A 23,373-nucleotide genomic window follows, 5' to 3' on the forward strand; every position below is an offset into this window, starting at 1 on the left:
CTGACTCTAGTCAGAGAGACTGATCAGATGGAATACGTATGCTGACTCTAATAAGAGTGACTGATCAGATGGAACGTGAACGGAGAATTAATTAACATATAATTACGAAGAGTCGGCTTGAAAAACTATTCTTTGTATGAGCAGTTTTTTTTTTACTGATGTGGCTTGAATGGGCTATATATATCATTGAACATGCCCTTATAAACTTGCCAAAGCAAAAAGATTTGGGAAGCCGAAATTACGAAACTTCGGAGATGCTCCCGATGGAATATTGTAAAACTTTCTGATTTGTAAGTTGCACGGGTCACCTCAATTTCAGCAACCATTTCCTCCTAAAAATATCTACTCCTATAACTAACAGCGTACGTATATCGTAGTCCAGATCGATATGCCAAACAAACACTCGCCGCGCGCGTGCGTGTACGTCCAGTGAAGTATCGCCGTGCGTGCCTCGTCCTCAACTCTAATCTATCCAGCCCAATCTAAGTTCATCCACAGGAAAACTTACAAGGTACGTGCGTATCAGTTTAGTTTTTCCGATCTCTTGTTCCATCCATCTGCAAAGCTAGATTTCTCCTTAATCATTGAAGACGATTAACCACATCATGAACGATTGACAGTCGTTCTCCGATCGATCGTCCGCCGCCGCCATGGGAGGAGACAGCAGCAGCAGCACATCCGCCATCGTCGCCGGCGGCGCGAGCGGATCACACGTGCTCAGGATCGATGGCTACTCGCGAACCAGGGCCTTGCTGGAGAACGGCCGCTTCACGAGTTCTTCCGCTTTCAGCGTCGGAGGTTACAACTGGACGATCAAGTACTTCCCCAACGGCTCCAAGACCACCCGCGGCTACCTGTCAATCTATCTCGTCCTCGACTCCGCCGGCGCCAAGGACGTCAAGGCGCAGTTCAGCTTCGGCCTCGTCGGCGGCGACGGAATAATCCCGGTGCCATCGTACGTCTCCAGATGCAGCGTTGCCACCTTCCCGTGCAGAGGTGCGGACTGGGGCTTCACCAAGTTCATCAAGCACGACGAGCTGGAGGAGTCGGAGCACCTGATAGACGACTCCTTCGCCGTCCGGTGCGACCTCACCGTGCTGAAGGAGAAGGAAATCCGGCTGGAAGAGACGAGGATTCTTCAGCGCAAGAAGTTCGTGGCGGTTCCTCCGCCCAACCTGGGCCAGCAGCTGGGAGAGATTCTCAAGAACATGGACGGCGCCGACGTGGTGTTCGAGGTCGGAGACGAGAGGTTCTCCGCCCACACGTGCGTGCTCGCCGCCCGGTCGTCCGTCTTCAAGGCGGAGCTCCTGGGCGCCATGAGCGGCGGCAGCTTGCGTAGGCCTCTCAGGATCGAGGACATGGAGCCTGCCGTGTTCAGGCGCCTGCTGCATTTCATGTACACCGACTCGCTGTCGCTGCCCTCCGCGGCGGCGGGCCAAGACGAGCTCGCCGTCGCCGACGTGGTGATGGCGCAGCATCTCCTCGTCGCGGCGGACCGGTACAACGTGGAGAGGCTGAAGCTGATGTGCGAGGAGAGGCTGGCCGAGAGCGTGGGCTCCTGCATGGTGGCCACCGTCTTGGCCCTGGCTGAGCAGCACAGCTGCCATGGGCTCAAGGAAGCCTGCTTCGAGTTCCTTGCTTCTCGTCCCAACCTGCTGGAGATGATGGCGAGTGATGGGTATGAGCATCTCAAGAGCAGCTGCCCATCTGTCCTCATGGAGCTTACTGCCAGATTTCTTCCACCCGAACCCAAAAAGAAGTGACTGAGTAGTATACTGTGCATTAGTGTTGCATACATATATGCGGAAGCAGTCTAATTATTAGCACACGGGTGTATATACACCCGTTGCTTGCATGTCATATAAATAGCTATAAAAAATATGAAAAAATTTAATAAGATAGTTTAATATGAGTTATATTACTCCACCAACATGCAAGTTTAAGTTGTAGCAAAAATAATAAAAATAATTATGAATATGTGTATAGTTAGTCTCAATTTTATTTGTTTTTTTGCTACGACTTGTAGAAGTTGAATTTAAACTTGCATGTTTCTAGAATGATATAACTCATGTTAATCTATATTGTCAATTTTTTTCATATTTTTAATGACTATTTAGATGACATTAAGCACACGAGTGTACCTACACCTATGTGCTAAAAACTGTTTCTAACATATATGCACCTAGAATTACCTTTCTTCATAGGTTCGATTAGTTTTACAGGAAGCTTTATCGTTCAACATTCTTTCTGGATTTGACTTATGTGATCGGTTAACCTCAGGACTGAATCCTCAAACGGAACAACACTAGACAGTGGACTAGAAAATTTTGTCACAGCGTAGCTTTTCTGCTCTTTCTTCTCCTTAATTTTATTCAGAATGTTAGAAACAAAGGCACAAACGAGACACGAATTTAACGTGGAAAACCCTTGCGGGAAAAACCACGGGCGCTAACCGGCAATAATCACTATGAGGATATGATTACAATGCAGGGGAAACAATGAGAACTCTCCTCTTCCCGTGCAAACTACAAGAGTATATATAAGGGGAAAATCTAAGAGTCCTAGTAGGATTAGACGAAAGAATCCTATTAGGAAACTAATCCGACTCCTAGTAGGAAACAACTGGGAGAAACCTATTAGGAAACTAATCCGGATATAATTTCAGTTACAATTCGGATCACATATTTAACAATCTCCACCTTGAGACGAATTTCCTCTTGTAGCATCAAAAATCATCAATCACCAATATACACCTCACAGGTCAAATTGATTGCGCGCCAAATAGTCTCTTGGACTATACCGTAACACCAACCAAGCTTGAGCAAAGCTGAAACTTAGTGGCAGGAACTGACTTTGTCATCATGTCAGCTGGATTATCATGAGTACTTATCTTGCATACCTTAACATCACCATCAGCAATAACACCTCGAATAAAGTGATATCTGACATCAATGTGCTTAGTTCTCTCATGAAACATCTGATCCTTTGTAAGGCAAATTGCACTTTGACTGTCACAAAATATATTTATGCAAGACGTAATTCCACAAAGCTTAGTATACAAGCCTCTGAGCCAAATAGCTTCTTTGCAAGCTTCAGAAATAGCCATGTACTCTGCTTCAGTAGTAGATAAGGTAACAGTTGCTTGTAAACTTGCCTTCCAACTAACAGCACAGCCTCCAATAGTGAAAACATAACCTGTAAGCGATCTTCTCCTATCCAAATCTCCAGCAAAATCTGAATCCACATAACCAACAAGTCCATCTCTAGACGTTCCAAACTGCAAACGAGCATTAGAAGTACCACGCAGATATCTGAAAATCCATTGAATTGCTTTCCAATGCTCTTTGCCAGGATTAGCCATGTATCTACTGACAACACTCAATGCATGTGATAAGTCAGGACGCGAACATACCATGGCATACATAAGTGAACCAACTGCTCTTGAATATGGAACTCCAGACATGTACTCAATATCAACTTCTGATTGTGGACAAAAATCTGAAGATAATCTAAAATGTGCAGCTAAAGGAGTGCTTACTGGTTTTGCATCATGCATATTGAAGCGACGAAGGACCTTTTCAATATAACCTTTCTGGCTAAGATACAACTTGCCAGACCGTCTTTCTCTGGTAATTTCCATACCGAGGATTTTCTTTGCTGCACCTAAATCCTTCATCTCAAACTCACTACTCAGTTGTGCCTTCAATTTTGCTATCTCTGATTTGTCTTTTGCAGCAATCAACATATCATCAACATAAAGAAGCAGATATATAATTGAACCATTAACCTCTTTAAGATAAACACAACTATCAAATTGTGATGTTTTGAAATTCTGAGAAAGCATGAAAGAGTCAAATCTCTTGTACCATTGCCGAGGTGATTGTTTCAACTCGTAAAGGGACTTATCCAACCTACAGACAAGGTTTTCTTTACCAGGAACAACAAAACCTTCCGGTTGCTCCATATAGATGTCTTCTTCTAACTCCCCATGTAAAAATGCAGTTTTCACATCTAATTGCTCTAGTTCATAATCATGTATTGCAACGATACCAAGTAAAGTGCGAATTGAACTATGCTTCACAACTGGGGAAAACACATCATTGAAATCAATACCTGGAATCTGGCTATATCCTTTAGCAACTAACCTTGCTTTATATCTTGTCCCATCAGTTGGAGATATACCTTCCTTTCTTTTGAAAATCCACTTGCAACGGATAGGTTTCTTCTTCTTTGGCAATTCCACCAATTTCCAAGTATGATTCTTTTTAAGTGACTCCATCTCGTCATGCATGGCAGCTATCCATCTATTGCTATCGGCAGAAACAATAGCCTCAGAATATGAAGAAGGTTCTGCATTACCTTCGATTTCTTGCACCACACTCATAGCATAAGCAACTATGTTCGCTTTTTCGATCAATCTTTGAGGGGCTTTAATATTTCGCCTAGCTCTGCCTTGTGCAATAGAGTATTTTGGTGACTGCTCAACAACAGAAGAGTCTGACTCTTCAATAACCGGTGCATCTTGGTTACTAGCAATATTCTCTTTTTCTGGTACATGTCCTGAACTGATCAAGCGCTCCACCTGCACGCTTGCTTTCTGCTGACTCTCAACAAGAACATTAGTAGAAGATTTATCATTCAACATAATTGTTTCATTGAAGATGACATTTCTACTAATCACAACCTTTTGGGTTTCAGGACACCATAACTTGTAGGCTTTCACACCAGAAGGATAACCAAGAAATATGCACTTAATAGCTCTAGGCTCCAATTTACCGTTGTCAACGTGAGCATAAGCAGTACAACCAAATATTTTCAGGTCTGAATAATTAGCTGGGGAACCAGACCACATCTCAATTGGAGTCTTCTTATCGATGGCATAACTGGGTGAGCGATTAATAAGATAACAAGCAGTGGAAGCAGCTTCCGCCCAAAAACGTCTAGGTAAACCTGCATTTGACAGCATACAACGGGCCTTTGAAATAATTGTCCTATTCATACGCTCAACTACGCCGTTCTGTTGAGGTGTATGAGAAACGATGTAGTGGCGCACAATGCCTTCTGATCTACAATATGATTTAAATTGCCTAGAACAGAACTCCATCCCATTATCAGTACGAAGGACTTTCACCTTCCTTTCAGTCTGTCTTTCGACCATAGTCTTCCACTCCTTAAATACCAAAAAGGCTTCAAATTTGTGCTTTAGAAAATAGGGCTAAACTTTTCTCGAATAATCATCAACGATAGTCATCATATAACGAGCACCTCTAAATGACCTCTTACGAGCAGGACCCCATAAGTCAGAATGCACATAATCAAGAATACCTTCAGTAGTATGTGTGGAGGTGGTAAACTTCACCCTCTTGTGTTTGCCAAAGATACAATGCTCACAAAATTTCAACTTTCCGATGTTTTGTCCATCTAGTAATCCTCTCTTGCTCAATTCTGCCAAACCAATTTCACTCATATGCCCGAGACGCATATGCCAAAGATCGGAATTCGATAATGAATCGGTAACTGCAGCAACATTACCTACTATCGTAGTACCTCGTAGATGGTACAAATCGGCAGTTTTAATGTCAGCTTTCATCACAACAAGAGAGCCTTTTGTTACCTTCAAAATTCCGTCTCCACCGGAATATCTGTACCCTTTGCGATCAACAGTAGATAAAGAGATGAGATTTCTCTTTAAACTGGGAATATGTCGCACATCTGATAATGTTCTAATGCAGCCATCAAACATCTTGATCTGTATAGTACCAACGCCCGCAACTTTGCAGGGCGTATTATCACCCATCAAAACATTACCACCTTGTACAGGTTCATAGGTGGTAAACCAATCCCTATTAGGGCACATATGATAGGTGCATCCAGTATCAAGAAGCCACTCGTCACTGGTTTGTACACAACCAGCATAAGCAACCAGTAATTCTGCATCTGGTTTATTATCAGTAGCAACTGCGGCTTTACCTTGCTCTTCTTGCTTACCTTTCGGTTTATAATTTCCCTTGTGCTTTTCTTTGTTCTGTAGCTTCCAACAATCGAAAATATCATGTCCACCTCTCTTGCAGTATTTGCATGACTTATACTTGCCTCTGGATTTTGATCTCCCGCGGTAGCCACTAGAACTTTTGTGTCTTGATTTGTTGTCTGTGTTCTTCTCTGGTTGCCTACCCCAAACAACCAAGCTTTCTGGTTGTGAGTTAGATCCTTCAGAAGGTACCATCTTCTTCATCTTTTCTTTGGCATGCAAAGCATCATAAACTTCTTGCAAAGTTAGAGTATCACGACTATACAAGATAGTATCTCTGAAATTTGCATATGAACTAGGCAATGAACACAACAGAATAAGACCTAAATCCTCTTCATCATACTTTATCTCCATGGACTCAAGGTCAGCAACAATTTCCTTGAAAATGGAGAGATGATCCATCACAGACTCATCATCTTGCAACCTGTGCAGAAATAACTTTTGCTTCAAGTGCATCTTGCTGGTTAGATCCTTTGTCATGCATATCTGTTCCAGCTTCAACCACAACGCGGCAGCTGTCTTCTCCTTAAGCACTTCCTGCAAAATATTATTGGATAGATGAAGATGGATATATGCCATAGCCTTACGGTCTCTCTTCTTCTCATCGTCGGACCAATCATTTGTCCTTTTGTTGTTGAATCCATCAAGCGCATCATCCAGATCTTGCTGTGCAAGAATTGCACGCATCTTCACTTGCCACAATGAGAATCTTGTGTCTCGGTCCAAAAGAGGTAGATCATACTTTAAACTCGCCATTGGGAATAAATCCTGAATCTGTTGGTATTAATATGTTGAACCCAAGCAGATATGCGAAACTCCAGTGCTCGGAACGATGCACAATAGTTGATCTGACAACTTTTGGGTACACAAGATCGGGTAAATGTAGCAATTAAATCTGGAAAGAAAAACGATACTGTTACTGTAGCTGTACTGTAGCTGCTACAGTAGCGCGGATTGGACGGCACGATCTGATGGCTTGTCCTTGGAACGATCAATTTTTCTCCTGCGTGCGTGCATCTGCTCCTTTCTTTTTCTTCTGTGCGGACGCGACGTCGAGTCGGAGTCGCCGCCGACTCCGACCTGATCTCGACGGAACGGCGATTCTGTAGATCGCCGGAAAAAGCCCGGTCAGCGGCAGCAACGTAGCGTAGATTAATCTTCGCGGCTCTGATACCAGTTGTTAGAAACAAAGGCACAAACGAGACACGAATTTAACGTGGAAAACCCTTGCGGGAAAAACCACGGGCGCTAACCGGCAATAATCACTATGAGGATATGATTACAATGCAGGGGAAACAATGAGAACTCTCCTCTTCCCGTGCAAACTACAAGAGTATATATAAGGGAAAAATCTAAGAGTCCTAGTAGGATTAGGCGAAAGAATCCTATTAGGAAACTAATCCGACTCCTAGTAGGAAACAACTGGGAGAAACCTACTAGGAAACTAATCCGGATATAATTCCAGTTACAATTCGGATCACATATATTTAACACAGAACGTACAGGAAAAGGAACGTGGCCTTGAGTTGGCCGACGAATGTGCTCCACGTTCACGCAAAACTCTCCTCGACGTGGACGCGCACATCTCAGGAGATAACAGACTCTGACCAAACCAAAACAAATATGGCCAGCTACAGTAGACTAACAAAGCTAAAAACAACTAACAGAAGAAAAGATGTTGAGCTAGGTTTAAATGATAGAATTGCTAAGTATTTTTTAGCTTTTATTAATCAATCAATCAATCAAAAACGGATTTAAATTTGTTAAACAAGCTTGTGATGCTCTATTGAGTATATGGCCAGTAAGGCTATAAAACAGTTTCGGGACATCAAGTGGAAGAAACGACCAAGCTCCAGCACTATACCTGCAGCCAGGGTTCGTGTTATCACAGTTATCGAATCGCTTGAGCTGTCGCGGCAGATTTGGTAAGCCGCCGTATGGATTGGAAAATATTGTGGTATTTTAAATTTTTTTATAAGTTTTGGTAACAAATCTGAAAATTTTTCATGGTAATATATCGCGATAATTACAACATGTCGCTGCACTCAAACTATGATTATTAGCATATATATCATGATTATTGATATTTTAAAAACCATCGTGATTATCACAAATAATATCATGATAATCATTGGATACAACCAGCGACGGATTCAGAAAAAATATTAGCGAGGGTTGAGGTCTTCTTCAATCTTCATCTAGACTGCTTCCCTTTCTTCAGACTGTTTCATAATACCTCTGGCTCTTTCTTCCCTTTAGTAATGATAGAAATTTTAAAGTTAGGGCTAAGTGGGCCTCTAATGGTGCGGATAGGGCACGGGCTTTAGCTCATCTAGCATGGGTGGCAAAATTGTCCCTGAATACCGCGTGATTTTCCTTACAATTGGTTTTATTTAAATACTTAACTTACGCTGTGGATTTTAGGCAATAATCACAATTAATATTGTCATTTATCGCGCCAAGAGAAATTTGCCATTTTGGCCATAAAACCGGTCGGCTTCGCTAAAATAGCCTCGAAATCGTGGTTTTCTCTAATATGATCAGGTATCCAGTGCCTCTTCTCTAAAATGATAATTTCCATTTTCTTTATTCACTAAACAACTTTGTCAACTGGTCAACAAAAACTGAGACCGAATTGCGCCTGGGAAACGATAACAGACAGATGGGGAGGGGTTTGGCTGGCTGCTCGCGTGCGCTCATCATACTTGCGTTGTTCCCCCTCTCTCCGCGCGCACGACCTCCATGGCCAGCGCGCAGGTGCGACCGATCTGCCGGAGACCCGAGCAGGACGCGACGGCGAGGAGCTCGGCGGCGGGCGCGGTGAGCGAGAGGGAGGGAGAGCGGGACCGAGACACCACCGCGACGAGCGGGAGGTGCCCCTCTGGGCGAGGTGCGTCGCCGCGCTGCCACGTGCTGGGCCGCCGTCGTCCTTCCCCGGGCGAGCAGTAGCTGCACGGGCAGCAGCGACATCCCCAGCGACCAGAGCAGGATGCGACGGAGAGGAGCTCGGCGGCGGGTGCGGTGAGGGACAGAGGGAGAGGGAGAGCAGGAGCAGGGCGAGGGGCGCCGCCGCGACGAGCGGAAGGTGCGTGGTGCGCCGCTGGGTGATCCAGGTTCATGCGCCGCCGCGCCGCCACGTGTTGGGCCACCGTCGTCTTTCCCCGGGCGAGCAGCAGCGACAGCCCCGGCCGAAGAGCCGAACGCCTGTCGCCCAGGCCGAACGTCGGCGGCGCCTGGTCCACCGGCCTCCCGTCTTCTCCCTCTCCGTTCCGTGTTATTTCGCTCAGGGGTATTTTTGTAACCGGTTTTAAAATTTTAATACCGAATAAAGAAAATGAAAAAGATAATAGTAGAGGAGATTACGTATGCATGGCCATTTTAGCGAAGCCGTCTGATTTGATGGCCAAAATAGAAAATCATATGTCTTTCATGGAGCGAATACGTGTTTTGAGCTTCTTTTTTATTTTTATATATTTATTATTTGATACTAATTAATACTCTCTTCGATTTTTTTGACGTTGATCTACGTTTGACCGTTCGTCTTATTTAAAAACATTATATAATTATTGACTATTTTATTATGATTTGATTTATTATTAAAGTAACTTTAAGTATGATTTATAATTTTGTATATTTGGATAAAATATCAGAATAAGACAAAGGGTCGAACGTAAATAAAAAGTCCATGGCGTCAAACAAAAACAGAGGGAGTATAAAATTTCTGAATCCAAAGTTTAGTCAGACTTTGTGTATAAAGTGTATGAATAAAAACAATGGCCCTCGCCGAATAAAACCGAACTGTATATTTGCAAACTAAAAAATAATTAAATTTTTATATACATGCTCTAAACATATAAAAGCAAATGGTGGATAATAAACTACAATAAAAAAACACCAAATCAACTCCAAATTAAAGGTTAAAAAAATAAATCAAATTTTGGCTTATAAGCAAAAGCATATATGGGCTGCATGTTTGTTTGTGGGCAAAAAGTGAAAAGCCCATCTAGCATGTGGGTTAAAAGGCTAGCTAACATGTGGGTCCATATTCGACGATGAGCGAGAAAAAATAAAATCCCCTAGAGAGCTAGTGGCATTATAGCTTAAGAGAAAAATATATGTGGTAATGTGTTCACGTGCGAGAGGGTAGCACAAATGCTTATGTACTAACCTGATCTTTATTACATTTAAAATTTTGTTTTGTGATGTTAGCTAAAAAAATTGTTAAGAGTCCAAGTTTATAAGAAGACCTGACTTGGTTCATATTGTAAGCTAGATTATTAAGCTAGATTACTACAAGCCAGATTACAATAAGCTGGAGGAGAATAAGCTATAATCTGTTTGTTTATTGAATTATTGTATAGTCTAAATTATGGGATTGTATGGCTAAAGTCTACAATGCCCTCAACTATTACTAGGTTTGCGGTTGCAAGGTGCGTAATTATTTTAAAATGTCAAAGTACAGTGGGTATTTAGCTAACCAATAATCTGAAAAAAAACACCTATAGAAGTGCTTATCATACTATAGTAATCTAGCCTATAGTTTATAATAAGTTATCATAATAATCCATCTATTTATTTTAGATTATTCCTAATAATCCAGATTATAATAATCTTGAGTGGAAGCAATAGAGACCCTAATTTTGCCCATATTGAAACCAATATTTTCTAAAAACCCCTCTATATCATTTGGAGGGGATCAACTTAATCATTCGTTTCTTATATACTACTACCTCTATCTCTAAATAAGTTAACTTTTGTACATAAATCTCGACAAACACTTATCCGGATTCGTGTTTAAAGTAAACTTTTTCTAGGACGGAAGGAGTATTTGCGATCATAAGAGTTTATAGCATATAAAATTACTTTTGTACAATCCATTATGGTAATAAGGGCTATCCAACATTACCAACTCGGTTCCCTTTCGCTATTCTATTAATCCTAAACTTGTATTTTCATTTGTTACGTCTTTTCTTGGAGGCAATGACTTCTTTCTCCACATATATGTAGAGTGTTTTTGAACCCAGCCGAGTGCCTAAAACCCCAACAAAGAACTAGCTAAAACGCATGGAACATACCTAAGGCTTCCCGTTATGGAAATATCAATTGGCCAAAATAAATTTAATCATTAAAAAAACTAGGCTCCCTTTAAAACCCATGATAAGAATTACTACATTCGCTTCAAAATATAACCATTTATATAATTTTTAGGGGAAAACTATATTTTGGAATAGATGGAGAGTGCATATGCATTAAAATATCATTTTCTTCTAATCCTACAGGGATTGAAAACACATGAAATAGAAAGAGTGGCCCTTTAATTGTACCTAAGGAAAACTTGCAGGAAAGGAAAGTTTTCCAGAGGTTTGATCTTGCTTATTTTCTTATGGGATTGACAGTAGGAATACAATACATATATATATAATTTCTTATTCTCTTCCCATAAATCAACGGGGTTTATAGAAAAAAAATCGTTAATTAGGAAATTGAATCCTCCAAAAATCATTTACCAATCCTCCAATTCAAAAGGGCCCTTAATTATGAACGCTACAGTTCCATATATATTACCCGGATCTTGATCAGAACAAGGCATGCATGTCAACCTATTGGGAGCGTTTGACCTCGATCACGTGTAGCGGTATAACTCGATCTCCATGGAATTGTCAACCTACCACTTGCTCATGTCATCACGTGTATGTATGGAATTGTCCTTAACTAAAATTCTGAAAACAGCAAGTGGTAGCAGTATTCACTAAAACCTTCAGTAATTAATTAAGGTCATTGCTGAAAAGCATCTCGAGGTGCCTAATGCTACACACACGTATAGTGGCTCATTTTTCCTCGTTTTGACCTACACTCCCAGATGTAGGTCCGGTCTAAACTTCTCCCCTCTATTGAACATTGCAAATAAAAGCCTTCCCCATTATGCAAATACTCCATCCATCCATCCATCCATCTCAGAATCGATCAATCACCACATCCCATCCTACTCTAGCTACCTAGCTTGCCCTCCAGAATGACCACCGGCGACTGCACAACGTTCTCCGCCATTATCGCGGAAGCCATGAGCGGGTCACACGTGATCAAGATCGCTGGGTACTCGAGGATGAAGGCGCTGGTCAGCAACGGTGAGTCCCTGACGTCCATCCCTTTCAGCGCTGCAGGCCACACCTGGGTCGTCAGGTTCTACCCTAACGGCGACTCCGCGGAGAGCCAGGACTACCTGTCCTTCTACCTCATCCTCGACTCTGCCAATTCCTACGACGTCAAGGCGGTTTTCAGCTTAGAACTGCTTGAGCACAGCAAGAACGGGAGGCCTGCAGCGCCGGCGTCCTACAGCTTCACCACGGATCTCCGCACATTCTCGTACAAGGGCTCCTTGTGGGGGTACAACAAGTTCATCCATCAGACGGCTCTGGAAGAAGAACCGTCACCGCATCTGAGAGACGATTCGTTCTCCATCAGGTGTGGCATCAAGGTGTTCAAGGAGATCTACAGCACAGAAACCCAGGGTGGTGATCGTAAGAGATTCATGGAGGTTCCTCCGAGCAACCTGCGTCAGAATCTTGGCAGCCTCCTGGAGAACATGGATGATGGATCGGCGGACGTGGTTTTCGAGGTCGGAGAAGAGAGGTTCTCCGCTCATAGGTGTGTGCTCGCTGCCCGGTCGTCTGTGTTCAGGGCTGAGCTTCTTGGCGCCATGAAGGAGAACGCCCACAGGCAGATTCAGATCGACGACATAGAGCCATCCGTGTTCAGATCTCTGCTGCGTTTCATCTACACCGATTCGCTGGATGGGATGGCTCGAGAAGAAGAAGAGGCAGGTGAGGAGGAGGATCTGGTGATGGCTCAGCATCTGCTGGTCGCGGCGGATCGGTACAACGTCGAGAGGCTCAAGCTGATGTGCGAGGAGAGGCTGTGCGAGAGCATGGGCTCCGCCATGGTGGCGACCAGTTTGGCCCTGGCTGAGCAGCACGGCTGCCACGGGCTCAAGGAGGCTTGCCTCGAGTTCCTTGCTTCTCCTTCCAATCTACTGGAGATGATGGCGAGCGATGGCTATGAACATCTCAGGATCAGTTGCCCATCTGTTCTCAGGGAGCTCATTGCAAGATTCCAGACTCTTGATATGAAAGCAACAAGAGAGATAACCCTGGGTCTGTCTTAGCGCTTAGCAGTGGTATCACATCTATGCCAAGCTGTTTATGATGGGGAAAACAAAAGTTAATGTTAATGATGTGGTACTTTAGAAACTACCACATATCTTTTGTGTCTTGAAAGTAATGGCCTTATTATGGATTAAGTTTGGTTTTGTTGTTTCAGACATTTTCTTGGCAACATTTGAACATGTAAAGCTAGCCCCCCTATACTGATATATGGTGTCTATTCTATAGACCATAGATGGAAAATCATAGCCAACGTAGCTCAGGGACGCTCTCTGCCTCTCAGGAGAGAAAAAAGAGAACAGAGTATACGAAGCCTTTGGGGAACGGAGGAAGTAGTAAAACATGACGACTCAAATTGCAAACAGCAGCTGTGAGAGCTTCAAAATATACATCAAAGTATGGCCACAGAATAAATCAAAGCGTTAATGGCATCTATGCAAAAAATACTGGAATTGCGGGACAAATATATGCAGCAACTCTTCACCAACATTTCTATGTAGATTGTAGAAAGAAACAAGCAAGAACAAGATTTTGCATTTTATCTAATGCAAGCATTAGTGATGCCTGGTGAAATAATACCATTAGGTGACCATAGCAATCAGCAGGTGACTTCATTTACATGCTGGCATGTTAGTAGTATTAAAAGCAAGAACTCATCTGATTCCTATTTCCTGATTGAAGTTTCAAGCTTTTGTTCATTTTCATTATCTTCACTGCCCCCCTCGGCGAGACAATGAAAAAAGGTTAATAATCTGGAATGGATGCAAAGGTGTACCCTGGAGCTCCTCTCCAAGAATAGTAAGCAACTCGAGTCTCATAAAACCCTGCAAAATATTGTCGGAATACACATGTCATGACTACATAATCGTTTCAGTAAAATGGATACAAGTTAGGGATGTCTTTTTCTGCATCAATAAAAAAACACATAACTTTAAATGGATGCACATTATAAGACAGATCCAAAGGGTAAAACCGGTTCTGTTTCCAGCATAATAGTTGAGATGTCAAAAGACAGGACCAGTTGTTTCCAGCATAATAGATACGATGCAAAAAAAAAAAGGGACTTTTCTTTTTGCGTGATAATGCCTATCAATAACAGAAGCATCAAATGTCAAGTGGAACTACACTCGGTAATGGCTACATATTAACAATGTGGGCTACCTTACATTGCTGAATTCAACAATGATGCATGTGCCTATTGATTTCTCTTTACAAGCAGCCAATACAGTTGAGAAAAGGAGACTACACTACAATAAATACTTTTGAAGCTAGTAGGGGTGAATGACTGAAAAATAATTTGGAAAGAAAATTTTGTTGAGAAGATGGAACGATTCCATGCCAATATGAAAATTTAAGCTAAAGCAATGTACATTAACATACCAGGAAGAAAGGCAAGGATACCCAGGAATAAGAGACCATAGGCCTGAGAGTTATCACCTTCTATGTGACCTGTGAATATGAAATATGAAAGGGAGAGTAGAGAACTTCCTAGCAGGAGAAGGAATAGTGCCAAGGCAATTGACTTCCACGGGATTTTTCTGAAGGATTTTGGGGTGTAGGCGAACTGAAGGTCAACATCATCATTTAGGCTGTTGTCATGCCTGTTCTCTGTAGGAAGAGGAGCATACCCTCGAACAGTGCGTCTAGCTGCCATAATGACTCTACATGAAAAACAGACTTAAAAATACAGGTAGAAAAATGACACAGTAAGATCTAAGAGTTCAACCAAAACAGAAAACTGAAATCTACACTAGCTGTTAAACATAACCCAGAAAATACAGCCTTTGAAAACATAAGGTGCAATGACAAGCAAATAATAAGGTTGCAGTAGCTGTCCCATGCACCATCCCAAGGGCCTAATGGACTGAACATGGCAGTATGGCATGAGCACGATGAATTTCATGTGAATCATCATCAGAGAAGAACTATTTAAGCCCTAAACTTGTTCGACGCTCTCATCCAGGTTACTAATCAGTAAAATTGCAGTTTTAGACCCCTAATCTTGCAAAATGTAGCACCGAAGGTACAAATGTAGCACCGAAGGTACGAATCTGCCATAGACATATCCTGTAGCTGATGTCCCAGGTTACAAGGGGGTCCGCGTGCCATGGAGACTGATGATGGCCTGGGAGCCTCTTGCAATGTGGTTACATTTTTTCTCTCGAACACACAGGAGAGTTGTGCATCATTATATATTAAGAAGAGAAGAGAGAAAAAGGAGGACTCATACATGCCCATAACAGGAACAAAGTCTAAAAAGAACTTTTCAAACAACAACAAAAACTACAACTAATAACTTTTGCGGCCAAAAGCTATTAAGGCCCTTGGCTGCCTCCATACACCATAACTTAGCCTTATCAACATCTTCAATGACGGAATTGAAATTAGGTGAAGCCCCCATGAAGACACATCTATTTCTATGCTTCCAAATTGACAAAGCCACCAACACAACTAACGACTTGTGATGTTGCTTAACACATGCTGCAAAAACTTGAAGCCAACACTTCGTGAAATTGGTGTCATCCGGTTCTGGCCCTGGTGTAAGGTGCTGCAAGCCAAGGACAAAACTGAGAACGACATATCTCTTGTGGACTTACATGAAGTAAGCAAGTGCCACACATTCTCCCCCTGACAGGACATGATGAAACCAGGACAGGCCAAATGATCAGAATTCCAACAGCGAGGGTAACCACAAAAGAAAATTGGAACGAGATGGCCTCTCCTGCATCAGACCTCTCCCATACCACATGCCTCCCTTGACCCTGTACCCTCTGGCTCCTCGAAACTGGAGATGATGCGGGCCTCCACTACCTATGTCTTCCCCCCACCTATCTCCTCCCCATCCCAACACACGGTGGCAGAGACACCACATGGTAGCGGAGGCAATCAACTGGGGATGAGCACATCATCTAGAATACGAGCACGGCGGTGCAAGGAAGTTGACTATGGCATAGGACAACTGACTGTGGTGAAAGGTATTTTTTCCGAAACCCTAAAGCTTCCCCCACCTCTTTCCTTCAAATCTGGTTCATTTCTGTATGAATGATTGAGTAATTTGGTTGATTGGTTGCTACTATTATGCAATGAATAAATGGGAAATTTTCAGATCTTTGCCTTTTAGATATTTGAAATGTCAGATTTAAGCACTAGTGACTGATTGATACAACCACACAAGCACTAATAGTTCTATTCTGATTTTGCACTGAAACTGGACATTAGGAGAATCAAGTGAGATGAAACATTTTTCCCCTCTTGTCCACTTATATGCTATATGTTAGGAACTATTAGTTCTATTCTTGAAGATGGACTAGGACGTTAGTACTGCCCTTAACTTCATGCATCTAAATTAGTAATCTAAAACATTAATTGTTCAGATTATAGCATTTCATAAGAAAAGTAGATGGACCTTGGGAAGTTGAATCAATACAACATATGCAATCTTAACTGCTAAGAGCATCATGGTCTTCTGTTAAGAATTCTTCTTTAAAATCATATGAATCTATCCAGCAGTAGTACATGTTTTTGTACTGGTAAAATAAGTTATATGCCCGTAGAGATATTGACTATAAAGTCTAAGAAAATAAAGAGAATGGACATCTAGATATCTTTGGAGTGGTTATTGGAAAAATTCTCAGTGCTACCAAAATTTCAAATAGGAAAATTAAATGTTGATGATATATCCTATTTAGAGTTTCAGACATTTATTAGAACTTTTGTTTACACCCAGCACTTATGCAGCCCACAAAAGAGAAAAGCTTTAGTCCTTCATGCCATCTTCTGGAGATAAAAACACCAAACAAACTGTACATATTAAATCAGTCCATAGTTTGTAACGATAATGATCATGCAACAACCACGAGTACATGAATCTATGGCCTACTACATCCCTCATTCAAAATATGCATGCCACGATCCCACACTAGTTACAGAGAACAGGTTTTGACAAGATGATCACATTGACATGGATTTAAAGTTCTTATTGAGCTTAGATTTTTTAAACAGCTCTTCAGTTGTGAACGAATGAGATCTTGTGGATCCTCTAAGTTATCATTTAACAATCAGCCTTTGCCGATCAATTGATAGTTCCTAAGTTGCCTGTTTGATCCATTCGGATTCCTCTTGCCACTTATTTACATTTATTTTTACAGATTTCGCATCTTCTCAGTCTCTAGCCTTTGTTTTAGAGCAAAATTATGACAGAGCAAGATTCATACTAATCATTTCCACTGATTAATACAAAAAATTGGGTGCAAAATTGAATGGAAAGGGTGGGGAGAAGTTCTAGGGTTTGCTGATATACCTATGGGATTCGACCGGGACAGAGGCCGCCGCCGCCGTCACCTGCAATGAAAGCGCCCACCGCCGCGGCGCCTGGCCACCGCCGGTCGGGGCAGGGGCGGGGAAGGAGACGCCACAGGGGGGGACGAGTTGCACCGCCGCCGCCCACGCCGCTGGAAGCTCCGGCGCGCGCGCGTCGCCTCGCCCAGAGGAGCCGAGGGGGACAAGCTCACAAGCCCTGTTATATTCCAGATTCCACCTACTGTGGAGGAAAACCTGTATTGTTCGACTCATCATATTCTCAGAAAAAAAAAAATTTTTGCTCGTCTTGTACGCGTACATTTTTTAAACTTGATGCACCTATCCAACGAATTTTTTAGTCAAATGATTGTTTTCAGGTGGTTCTCAGCTTCAAATCGAAGTTTTTAATAAAGTGGGCTCTAAAATCTCAATATGCCTGGCCTCACCCGAGAGTCACCGTAGGAAGGGATTCTTTTCTTCAACAATGGCTTTTGCACACGCATAGCTGTTAAACGATATCTTTTTTAAAAAAAGTTATATATATATATATAGATATAAAAGTTTATTACCACACTCTTCTAATAGATTTTCAACTTTATAATAGGTAATCTGTCACTTATATCATTAAATGGTTATCATTAAATCTAGAACGAAAGAACATAACTAAATATTTTGAAGTGTACCGAGTGACTATCTATCTATGTATAGTAAATTACTCCTAATAGATAAACTCCAACACACTCCCTCCATCCCCACCACATTAATCTAATCTAAACAAGTGAAAGGTAAGATCCTCCACGTTAAATTAGTGCACCATGTTATCAACCAAATATAGATTGTTCAATATTTTGGGTAGACATTCAAAGCCTTTAGATCCTCCAATACATGAAATATGGTCTTGACCATTCAAAAAATATCTTTTATATCGAGATCCTTTTACATCCCTCTAGTAAAAAAAATCATGTAACTCCATCGATCCTCCACTCCGTTGATCCTGAGGCTGAGGCATATGCATCGTTGTCACTTTCTCTTTGTGTCAACTCCTACCTCTTCCCCACCACCATCACCTTCTCTCCCCTACACAACAACTTGATAGCCTCCTTCCTCTCCAAAGTCGGCACATCCTAACCCTGCTCACCCGGGCCCTCTAGTACCATCTAGATCTTTTTATCAAGTGAGAGAGAGGGAGATGAGATGTGCTCCTCCCTAGAAGTTCTCTCCCCTTTTGGCGGCATGTAGCCTCTCAATCTCCATGATCATGGTGAAAGATATTTTTCTCTACGGTGTGTGACTATACTTGACTTTTCTTTCCATCTTTGATACATATATGTCCAAGACTCTTCTCACCACTGGTAAGGCGGAATGGGCGCTATGGGTTGTATGGAGGCTCATAGTTTTTGGACTAGATGCCATAATACTAGGGGTCAGAAAAACTAAGTCGTACGATGTTCACGTGTACTGGCTTGGCATGGATTATGAGTGAAGCGTACATCCTCTATAGTATTATATGAATAAAACTAAACTATTCGAATAGTTGTACTCATGGGTCAAGAGCATCGGGTCTCGTACTACTCTTGAGTAGCTTCTGAATGTTTTAATCTTGACTAGATATGCAAGGGATGTTGGTTGAGAGTTTTTTTGAGAAAGATGGGAAAGACTGCTGCTAATGGAAGATGGAACACGACGTAAACCAAACCAAATGGAGCTTGGCTAAGTGGACACAACCTTTATGTGGTTTTAGACATGTATCATTTGTTACGACTATATTAAAAATGGTTAGACATAGGTTTGCGAACTGATTTACGAAAACTAGATTTGTGCAAATAACTCCGAACCTTTTCTTGAACCCTATGTACAAGAATCAATCCTTATAGAGATGACTTGTGAATACTCTATGTACTCATCCTCCCCCGTTAATTTTAAGTCAGAAAAGTAGAGTGACCCGTACGCACACTACCTCGAGAAAAACAAACCGCATGAGGCCCCATAGAGTCGAGTTCTCATTCAATGGCTATCGAGAATGTGTGACCATTGTGCTAAGAACTTCCACTAGCTTATCAATCTTTTTTCATTCCAAGTAATTTGGGATCCCATTGGGCTCATCCAATATGTATCTTTTTGCATATTATATGACTTATATATTAATCCCAATGGCAATGTACCAACTATATCACATATGTACCAAACTACTAGTTCAGAGATTTTGTATTAATTCCATGTAAGTTTCCCAGTTCCTAAGATCTGGGGCTAACACTAGCACAACAGTGCAAATCACTAATACTTGTTCAAAGTGTATTCCAATGTAAAAATATGTGATGAAAGTGAAAACCATGCCTTAGGCCTGTACAGTTATGAAACTATGGTAAAAAGAGGTAGTATACAGTGAAATTATCTCAACATAATTTCTAAAATAAGAGTTGACCTACTTCATGAATGCACACCGACATAAATATTTCAAAATAAAAAATAGAAATTAAGGAAATTTATAATGATTAGTAAGTTTGTACCTAAAGGGGATTCTAAGACCATTTATTGCACTCCAATTGTAGTTTCGATTTTAGATTTTCTTAAGATCTAATAATTAAAAAATCAGGATTAATACTTATGAGGTAGCCAAAAATTTAGTACCTTACTAATTAATCTAACTGAAATTTTTGAAATAAAAAATAATGAGTTCTATAGTATCTTGTGTGAGCTCTCATCGTGTGCTTGTACGCTTATAAAGCGTAGCCAAAATTTTAGTTTTAAAAATTAATTTTAAAGTCTATTTTTGGGTTTTCTTATTATATAGTATATCGACGATTTGGATGTCGGCAATATATATGGGGTGGCTAGCGAGGCGTAAAGATCGATGGTTAGAATGAAGACATGGGGTTACCCAGGTTCAGGCTCTCGACTAGCGAGATAATATCCTACTTCTTTTTGGTGATTGTATTGAATTGTAGGCAGATCAACTAGAAGATCGTCGATCTGAATATGCCGTCTGTCTGGCCGACCCATAAGGGGTGTCCCCATCCCCCTTATATAGTGGGGGTAGGGCTTACAGATAGAGTCCTAATCTGATGAGACTAAGATCTATCCTAATTCGGTTACAACTCGGATCCGGTACATGCGGCATGCAATCCTACAGTTACCAAACTCCGGTTGATACCATATAAATATAATCTTCTTCCTATTCGATACCTCTACGACTGTATATATACATGTAGTCTACGGATACCCCTAGTACGGATATTTCATATAGTCTGTTCTTATCAGCCTTGGGTTTATAACCGTTGATAATGCAGACGGACGTTTTACCTGTAAATTACATATAAACGTTTCATTTGTAAATTACCTTTTGTTGCTTAAGACAAATATTTTACCTGTAAATCTCTGTCTATGGCTTATCAGTTGTAGTTTAACCAATCGAAATCAAAGTTCTAAAATGATTTATCTCTAGATATAAATAATTTGGTCTCTCATAGATAGATGGCTGTCTAGATACGTCGGAATTTTCTGAGTAGCAAGGTGCTATAGATTTCTGGGCATAAGCTTGTTCGATGTCATTACCGCCTAATTAGTAAACACTATAACAGAAATAATATAGAAACACTCTTAAAAATACCTCATAATTATAAGTGCCTTTTGGTAACTCAAAGAGGCAGTTTAGGAAATGTCTTTATATCTTGCAGCACTTATGTAGAGTCACTTTTATGTGATAAGAGAGTATAAGCATTTTCTGGACATTAAATTGTACCACTAATAGAGCAAACTCCAGACTATATACTATGGACAAATAGGAAAAAAATATTATCTCTTTGTAAAAACCAATCCAAGGGATTGAATAGTTATCCAACAAAGATTTTGAAAGAAAATAAGCATGAGTTCTTACATTCCTTTTTAATTCTTCCAATGACTCGAAATTTCTATATTTTTATTTCTGCATGTGTTTAATCAAACAGCAGGTTTTAAACGTTCATGCGTGTATTCAACAATATTCTGATAGCAATTCCATGTGCATGCATAATATCTCTGTTTTTTTATTCCTATTTTTTCACAATCGTGTGTTAAGAGGCCCTAAATATGTGCAGACAGTTTAGTCATTTCACTGTGCTCCCCTACATTAAGTAATTATATATTTCTGCCTGCAAAATCAGAATACCCTTTTCAGTATTTTCCTGATCTATTTCATCATACTTGTCGCAATAACTTCGATTATAACTTAAATTTGGAGCTTCAAAACTATTGTCAGGTTATATATTGGACGAGAAGAGTTGTGTACGTGTAAGGTTTAATTATTTGTCGTGCAACCAAAGTATTCTTAAAGTTGTTGCTCGAAAAAGGAGTGGTAAAATTTGAAACCTACAGTAATCTGATATGGCAAATATGAAGGTTTGACATGCAAAGATGATATCCATAAACTTGTTATGAGAAAAATTAGAGTAAATTTCACATAACTACAGATAATTTGATCAAATCACTACACAAAACTATATATTTAAGAGTGTGTATCACAAAACTGGATTTAATGTATTGTACCACGAAACTATAAATTTAACGTTAATTTTATCCTAAAACTATAACTTTATAAATTAAAAATGATAATAGTGGAACTCTAAAATTCATAGTTTTGTGATAGTTTCACCGCTAAATCTATAGTTATGGGATACAAGACCTTTAATTTATAGTTTTCTGAGAAATTTGTTACTAAACTTGTAAGCCAAATCTTAAATTTTCAACCTTAAATTTGGAGTTGATTTTGAGGTTTTTTCACCAAAGTTTATTATCTATTATTAGCTTTTAGGTCACGAGGAATACATCTATAAAAGTTTTATTGTATTTTTTTATTTTCAAATATGCTTGGCTTTAGAGCATGCCCAATGGTCCCCTTAAAATTTTTCACCCCAAAACCCATTTTAGTGGGTTGTAAGATTTAGGTATGATTGAAAAAGAGTTGGTGTCCAACAGATTTAGTATATTTTACTCCCTAAACCAAAAGGTGGGCCATGCTCAATAACAACCAACAGAAATTTGCTAGCCTCCAGAGCCGCACGTCCTGGCCCAGTTTGATGTCGTGGAAATTGCTTCTTTGCTAGTGTTGCCCTATGCCCTATGCCAGCAGTAGCCGTGGCCCAGTTTGACGTCGTGGAAATTGCTTCTTTGCTAGTGTTGCCCTATGCCCTATGCCAGCAGTAGCCGCTGCCCATCTCATCCGCCTACTACCGCTGGCAAGGGGCAATCCCCCTGTTTTTTTTTCTACTGGACAACACCATTAGCCATCTCCATCCGCCTACATGCAACACCATCACCTCCCCTACTACCGATTAGAAGATCTCCTATAGATCCCCTCTCATCAAGAAGAAGGTATTGTCCTGCCCTGGTAGAAGAAAAAAGGTATAAGAGATGAGCAAAATAATTGAGATGCTTATGGACGATGAGTCTTCATCGGATGACGACAATGGGTTTTTTATATGGCTACACAAGTTGTAAATGAAGAATTCATGGACGATGAAGAACCCAAGCGTGGAGGTTCTGTTTTTGGTCACCAAGTTATTGATCGAGATAGGTTGGGTGGTCATTCGAGACTGTATAATGACTACTTCTCCGAAGATCCGACATATGACCATGTTTTTTTTCGGCGCAGGTTCGTAAATGAGTTGCAACTATCAATTCATGATATATTCGTTTTTATTTAAGCATTATGTAGAACGTATGTCTCAATTATGAATCTATGATTTTTTTTAAATACGCAGGTTTAGAATGAGCCGTCCTCTTTTCTTACGTATAATGAATGCCGTGGAAACACATGATGACTATTTTGTGCAAAAAAGAGATGCAGCAGGAAAACTTGGATTGTCATGTTTACAAAAGGTAACATCAGCATTTCGTATGTTGTGCTAT

General features: G+C 40.9%; 3 protein-coding genes across 3 annotated transcripts; 2 read left to right on the forward strand and 1 right to left on the reverse strand.

Annotated features, from left to right (window-relative positions):
* Window positions 1-665: 665 nt before the first annotated feature.
* Window positions 666-1,763, forward strand: LOC102699661 (BTB/POZ and MATH domain-containing protein 1-like; the record flags this gene model as incomplete). Its single annotated transcript, XM_006648506.3, has 1 exon — window positions 666-1,763. A coding segment is annotated over one exon (1,098 nt), but the record flags the coding sequence as incomplete, so codon positions are not given.
* Window positions 1,764-12,044: 10,281 nt separating this feature from the next.
* On the forward strand, window positions 12,045-13,193 carry LOC102699935 (BTB/POZ and MATH domain-containing protein 1-like). The gene has a single exon (XM_006648507.1). It carries the CDS (start codon window positions 12,045-12,047, stop codon window positions 13,191-13,193), a length of 1,149 nt encoding a protein of 382 aa, XP_006648570.1.
* Window positions 13,194-13,707: 514 nt separating this feature from the next.
* LOC102712329 lies at window positions 13,708-17,804 on the reverse strand. The gene is made up of 3 exons (XM_006647137.3): window positions 17,492-17,804; window positions 14,572-14,852; window positions 13,708-14,015 (listed from the first exon to the last, which is right to left on the reverse strand). The coding sequence occupies exons 1-3, from the start codon at window positions 17,764-17,766 to the stop codon at window positions 13,936-13,938; spliced, it is 636 nt and encodes a 211-aa protein (XP_006647200.2). The 5' UTR covers window positions 17,767-17,804; the 3' UTR covers window positions 13,708-13,935.
* Window positions 17,805-23,373: the final 5,569 nt, after the last annotated feature.

Source organism: Oryza brachyantha, chromosome 2 (genome assembly GCF_000231095.2).
Source record: "Oryza brachyantha chromosome 2, ObraRS2, whole genome shotgun sequence".
Classification (NCBI taxonomy): domain Eukaryota; kingdom Viridiplantae; phylum Streptophyta; class Magnoliopsida; order Poales; family Poaceae; genus Oryza; species Oryza brachyantha.

Bases quoted from the DNA above. Each gene is read 5' to 3' on its own strand.
- LOC102699935 (XM_006648507.1), top strand. From the start codon at position 12,045: ATGACCACCGGCGACTGCACAACGTTCTCCGCCATTATCGCGGAAGCC.
- LOC102712329 (XM_006647137.3), bottom strand. From the start codon at position 17,766: ATGATGAGTCGAACAATACAGGTTTTCCTCCACAGTAGGTGGAATCTG. The intron at 14,853-17,491 runs GTATATCAGCAA...TTTTTCATGTAG, and splicing joins GTCCCGGTCGAATCCCATAG to AGTCATTATGGCAGCTAGAC. The intron at 14,016-14,571 runs GTATGTTAATGT...AATATTTTGCAG, and splicing joins TATCCTTGCCTTTCTTCCTG to GGTTTTATGAGACTCGAGTT.